Raw genomic sequence first — 6,000 nt, forward strand, 5'->3', positions numbered from 1 at the left:
GACAGCTTTAAAAAAAAAAAATAGCAGAGGATGGTTTCGATCCATCGACCTCTGGGTTATGGGCCCAGCACGCTTCCGCTGCGCCACTCTGCTGCACGTGGCACCCTCTGTATTGTCAGCATATAAAGGATGACGTTTTTTTTTTAAAAAAGCTATCAGTTCTGGAAACGAGCAACTTAGCAATTTCAAGACCGTACTGCATTCTTCGGCCAATAAAGTTTAAAGTCGTCACTCGACAAACAAGAAAAGCTGCTTTGACCCAATTAAGACGAAAGGAGAGCATTTAAAGGGAATAGACACTACGCAGGAATAGAGGCGAATATGAAGTGGCGGGTTATTTTATCAGAAGTAAAGGCTTCTTGGTGGCAAAAAAAACCTTCCCTGGCTAGTATGTTCTAAGCATTTCCTTCTCTCCACTTTTATTTTTGAAAGTGCTCGATTTATTGAATTTTTATTAGAACAAAGACAGCGACTAACTCTTTTCCGGAAAAGGTGGGTGGCCCTGAAAAGGACCTTTTTTGTTGTTGTTTTTGGCTATGGAAGCCGAGGCCCCGTTAGCCGCCGAAGCCGTACAGAGTGCGTCCCTGGCGCTTGAGAGCGTACACCACGTCCATGGCGGTGACAGTCTTCCTCTTGGCGTGCTCGGTGTAGGTGACGGCGTCGCGGATGACGTTCTCGAGGAAGACCTTGAGGACGCCGCGGGTCTCCTCGTAAATGAGCCCGGAGATGCGCTTGACTCCTCCGCGGCGAGCGAGGCGGCGGATGGCGGGCTTGGTGATGCCCTGGATGTTGTCGCGGAGCACTTTGCGGTGCCTCTTGGCGCCTCCTTTCCCCAACCCCTTGCCGCCCTTCCCACGTCCTGACATCTTCACAAGCACTACAGCACCAACCAAATGTGATGCTGCAGCCTAACGAGCCACATTTTATAGAATGTAATCCGACCAGAATGAAAACTAAGAGGCGGGGCCTCCCGCTCAATTGCCAGGAAAAAAAAAACCTTGGCGGGCAAATTTGGTTCTATCCAATGAGAATTGATTTCGGTAGTTTCAAACCAGCCAATCGGTGCCCTCGTTGTCCTTTCAATTTGAAATTGTTGTTGGCGCCTTCATGGACTTTCTTCTCGCTTTAGAGCGTTTTGGTGGTGACAAGATATCATTCGCGTTACATTTTTTTTAACATATATATATAATATATATATATATGACAGAATAGCTGAAAGCGGCTTGTGGTATGTATGTACGCAGGAATCAACCAGGAACAAATAATAACCAATTATAAAATGAAGCATAACCTAATTATGTATATAGGATATATCACAAAATACACTATGAAAAATGAATAGTGCAACTATAAGCACTGGCCACTCGGAAGTAAATTCCACTGAGTACAACAGGGCTTACTCCCAAGTGTGTATATACAACTGAGTTGCTTAAAAAGTAAGGATGAACATAGCCAGCCTTCCTAGCTATTATGTCCAGGAAAGAAAGGGGGCTAAGATTCCGAAACACTAACATTTATTGTTAGTTTTCTTCCTCCATCATGCTTCCCAACTTCTTGATGTTTTTCATAGAAAGTGAAGACCCTGAAGTCTACTGTGCCCATACAAAAGGGGGGGGGTGAATACACTCCATATTTGTAAAGGGAGGGTGAACAGGAAATATCTTGAGATGCACAAAAAGTTTTTTTGTGTGTGTGCAAATGCTACATACATGGATTTGCCCATTTTTATTTTCTAGCAGGCTTCCTGTAGCTGTGTATTCACCTAGCAAACAGAAGCACAGATGCCGTAGCTTTTCCATTATACACATTAGAATAGGAGACCACTTAAACCTAGAGATGTCAGATAACTTTTGTGATCCTCAACACTTATCAGAGTTTAATGAAGATGTGTTGAAAAAGTCCTAATGAGCGGAGCTGTGGACAAAACACTTTCGTGATACATCTTTGGTATATTCACTTGAGGTCAGCTATTTTGATGGACAACAGGGCATCACTGGTGCTGCAAAACTGCACCCAGTTGCTGAAATATCTTGCAGCTTGATATCTTCAGGTAAAGGTAAAGGTAAAGGGACCCATGACCATCAGGTCCAGTCGTGTCCGACTCTGAGGTTGCGGCGCTCATCTCGCTCTATAGGCCGAGGGAGCCGGCGTTTGTACTGTAACATCAATTCAACAAAGTGTTGTCAGCTTAACAACCTCTTTAACACAAAAGAGGTTGCAGAACAGGCTATGTGAGGGCCTCCAGTAAAGATTCAGATAATACAGTGTTTTTCAACCACTGTTCCGCGGCACACTAGTGTGCCGTGAGATGTTGCCTGGTGTGCCGTGGGAAAAAATGTGTTTATTTGATTCCTATTCAAGAGAATTACTTTATATATAGTCAATATAGGCGCAGAGTTAAATTTTTTAACATTTTTTAATGGTGGTGTGCCTCGTGATTTTTTTCATGAAACAAGTGTGCCTTTGCCCAAAAAAGGTTGAAAAACACTGAGATAATAAATAGCCAGGCACTTTACCACAGATTGTGTCAGAAGGGGCTGGGTCAAGGTATTTTCTAGATCCTGGATGATCCGGGGGGGGTACTGGGGGGGACCACAAATATGCAGTGTTTGAAACAGTTTCTTTTATATATACAAATGCTTCTGAATACAAGTTGTTGGAAACTGCAGAAGAGAGTGCTCATGCTCAGTTTCTGCTTGCTGGTTTCCCACAGGCATCTGGTTGGCCACTGTGATAACAGGATGCTGTGCTAGATAGGCCATTGGCCTGACCCAACAAGCTCTTCCCATGTTCCTGTAGGATTTTGCACCTTAGCATGAGTTGAAGCTCCTCATGCTGCTTGCCTGCCTTTGCTCATGTGAATACAGCCACATGGATAACCAGCATACAGTCTACACTTGTTTAGCAAACCTATGTTACATTAAGACGGGTAGGCAACCTAAGGCCCGGGGGCCGCATGCGGCCCAATCACCTTCTCAATCCGGCCTGCGGACGGTCCGGGAATCAGTGTGTTTTTACATGAGTAGAATGTGTGCTTTTATTTAAAATGCATCTCTGGGTTATTTGTGGGGCATAGGAATTCGTTCACCCCCCCCCCCATAAAAAATATAGTCCGGCCCACCACATGGTTTGAGGGATGGTTGACTGGCCCACGGCTGAAAAAGGTTGCTGACCCCTGCATTAAGAGGTGGAAAAGAAGTTGTGAAGTTGCTTCTGCGAAATGCTTATCATTAAAGCATTATTACACATATTCTTATATTATGTTTATATCCCACCTTTCCAACCAGGAGCTCAATGTGGTTCTCCCCCTCTCCATTTTTATCTTCACAACAACCCTGTGAAGTAGAGTTATGTTGCGAGACTGTGGCTGGCCCAAGGTCACCTTGGTTAGCTGAGCTGTGATTTGAACTCAGCTTATTTCAACTTTTCCAACTAACCTAGAATAATAGTTAATTCACAATCTTTTAACTTGGGTCACTATAAGGAAACTCCTGCATACTGTCTGTGAAGTGGGGAACCCACATGTTGTACCACATTGGTTGCAGGAGTTTTCTTATAGTGACCCAAGTTAAAAGATTGTGAATAAAGGAAGCTGGATATTATCCCACAAGAGTAAGTACTACTGCACATGATTATTGAATTGATGGGTTACCAGCAGTGACCGGAATCTAATCAGACTTTGGGTGTTCCAATCAGTTATTGCTGATTGCTAGTACTCTCAGAAAAGTCTGCAAATTTAACATGCAGCACTGATGTCCCCTTTCAGAATATTTTGAGACCTAGGTGAACACCAGAACTTGGGTCCCTAAACAAATGCAAATTTACACAAAACGTTACTTCATTGAAAAGGAATTGGCATAATGATTTTTTTAAAAGTATTTGAACAGCTGTAACCCTAATCAGAAGATGGGCTTGGGGGCTCCCTCCCTACAACAATAGAGGAATGTTTCTGTGAAACATCTGCCTTACTGGCCAAACATACCACTAAACACATTTCTGTGAGGCAGACTTTGGAAAAAGGTGGGAATGAAGGGAAGATGGAAGCAAGTTGGTGATTTCAATAAATGGAGATTTGGGGAAAGCGAGTTAAGTTCTGGAGCACGCAAAGCAGTATGAGCTTTTTGACTTCAAGTGGAGACTGAAAAGGACTTGTATGAAATGGGGAGGGAGGAATAAATTTGGAAACAAAAATGCATGGGGGGGGAGAGAAGTAGAGAAAGGAAGAAATAACTTGCCAGATGGATTCTAAAAATTCATCTGTCCAGTGTAAATTTTTCTGGTGGAAGCCTCGGGCTCTTTTGTTTAATTCACAAGTGATAAGAGCTGTGCCACGATTTAAAGGTAATACAATTAATAGAATTAAGTTATTGCATTTTAGCGAAGGTGAATGTGTCCCATCTGAGCAAAAAAAACCGTCTCCCTACCAAAACAGAACTTTACTGTATTTGCAGGCTCCGAATGAAAAGCAAAAGCTTAGCTTTAGGGGTAAGCATTTATTTCCACAGGACAGTTAACACATAAAGCTCACGGTTTATCTTAAGTTTTTCTAGCAAATTTAGCTCTTTTGCAGAGAAAGTGGGTGGCTCTTAAAAGAGCCGTTGGTTTGTTTAAAAAACTGTTGTGCCAATTAAGGAATTACTTGGAGCTGGTGTACTTGGTGACGGCCTTGGTGCCCTCGGAGACGGCGTGCTTGGCCAGCTCTCCGGGCAGCAGGAGCCGCACGGCGGTCTGGATCTCCCGGGAGGTGATGGTGGAGCGCTTGTTGTAATGCGCCAGGCGGGAAGCCTCGGCCGCGATGCGCTCGAAGATGTCGTTGACGAAGGAGTTCATGATGCTCATGGCCTTGGAGGAGATGCCCGTGTCCGGGTGGACCTGCTTGAGCACCTTGTAGACGTAGATGGAGTAGCTCTCCTTGCGGCTCTTCTTGCGCTTCTTGTCGCCCTTCTTCTGCGTCTTGGTGATGGCCTTCTTGGAGCCCTTCTTCGGAACAGGCACGGATTTAGCTGGATCCGGCATCCTGCTATGCTGAATGCGCAACCAACTGGGAATATGGGTTAAAAAGCAAATGCTAGCAAAGTCTTCGCGGCACGCCTATTTATTCACCGTCACCCGCCGTTCGGCGCACAATCTTCCCGCTTTCCTATTGGCTGCTTTAGGCTTCCTGTTTAAGCAAGCACAACGCGCACAAAAGGTTTTCTGGAAACCAACCAATCATCACAATGGGTGACGTGAGACCGTGGCGTTTTCATTGGGCACAATGAGAAGCCGCTCTTTCATTGGACGCTGTAAAGGCTTTCGGCGTTCAGCCAATCGAAATTGCAGAGGGTGAATCTCAGGGAGGGTATAAAAGGGCCAGAATCGCCATGTTTCGACTTACCTTTCTGGCTTCTCATCTCGGTTTGTTGTTGTGTTTTAGAAGTTGGTATCATGTCTGGACGCGGCAAGCAAGGAGGCAAGGCTCGTGCCAAGGCCAAGACTCGCTCTTCTCGTGCCGGGCTGCAGTTTCCTGTAGGCAGAGTGCATCGTCTTCTGCGCAAAGGGAACTACGCAGAGCGCGTCGGAGCCGGAGCTCCCGTCTACTTGGCTGCTGTGCTGGAGTACCTGACTGCTGAGATCCTGGAGTTGGCCGGCAACGCTGCCCGGGATAACAAGAAGACTAGGATCATCCCTCGCCACTTGCAGCTCGCCATCCGCAACGACGAGGAGCTGAACAAACTTCTGGGCAAAGTCACTATCGCTCAAGGCGGAGTGTTGCCTAACATCCAGGCTGTGCTCCTTCCCAAGAAAACCGAGAGCCATAAAGCGAAGGCCAAGTAAATTCGTTTTAAAGACAACAATTTCAAAACAGATAACAAAGGCTCTTTTAAGAGCCACCCACAATATCCAGAAAAGAGCTGATTTGATTACATGTATATGTTTCTGGGGAAATGAATTCGTAAAGTTGAATTTGTATATACCAGTGCTAGTCAGCAGAGTCGTAATTTAACGGTTCTATGCTTT

At 45.1% G+C, this 6,000-nt stretch overlaps 3 protein-coding genes and 1 non-coding gene across 4 annotated transcripts; 1 reads left to right on the forward strand and 3 right to left on the reverse strand.

Moving 5' to 3' along the window:
- Positions 1–21: 21 nt before the first annotated feature.
- On the reverse strand, positions 22–93 carry TRNAM-CAU. Its single transcript has one exon. It is a non-coding gene; the product is annotated as a tRNA-Met (tRNA).
- A 433-nt stretch (positions 94–526) lies between these two features.
- On the reverse strand, positions 527–877 carry LOC117058123 (histone H4). The gene has a single exon (XM_033169064.1). It carries the CDS (start codon positions 864–866, stop codon positions 555–557), a length of 312 nt encoding a protein of 103 aa, XP_033024955.1. The 5' UTR covers positions 867–877; the 3' UTR covers positions 527–554.
- Positions 878–4,595: 3,718 nt separating this feature from the next.
- Positions 4,596–5,054, reverse strand: LOC117058113 (histone H2B 1/2/3/4/6-like). The gene has a single exon (XM_033169054.1). The coding sequence runs from the start codon at positions 5,014–5,016 to the stop codon at positions 4,636–4,638; it is 381 nt and encodes a 126-aa protein (XP_033024945.1). The 5' UTR covers positions 5,017–5,054; the 3' UTR covers positions 4,596–4,635.
- Positions 5,055–5,394: 340 nt separating this feature from the next.
- On the forward strand, positions 5,395–5,940 carry LOC117058111 (histone H2A-IV). The gene has a single exon (XM_033169052.1). It carries the CDS (start codon positions 5,428–5,430, stop codon positions 5,815–5,817), a length of 390 nt encoding a protein of 129 aa, XP_033024943.1. The 5' UTR covers positions 5,395–5,427; the 3' UTR covers positions 5,818–5,940.
- The last annotated feature ends 60 nt before the right edge of the window (positions 5,941–6,000 follow it).

Source organism: Lacerta agilis, chromosome 14, assembly GCF_009819535.1.
Source record: "Lacerta agilis isolate rLacAgi1 chromosome 14, rLacAgi1.pri, whole genome shotgun sequence".
Taxonomy (NCBI): domain Eukaryota; kingdom Metazoa; phylum Chordata; class Lepidosauria; order Squamata; family Lacertidae; genus Lacerta; species Lacerta agilis.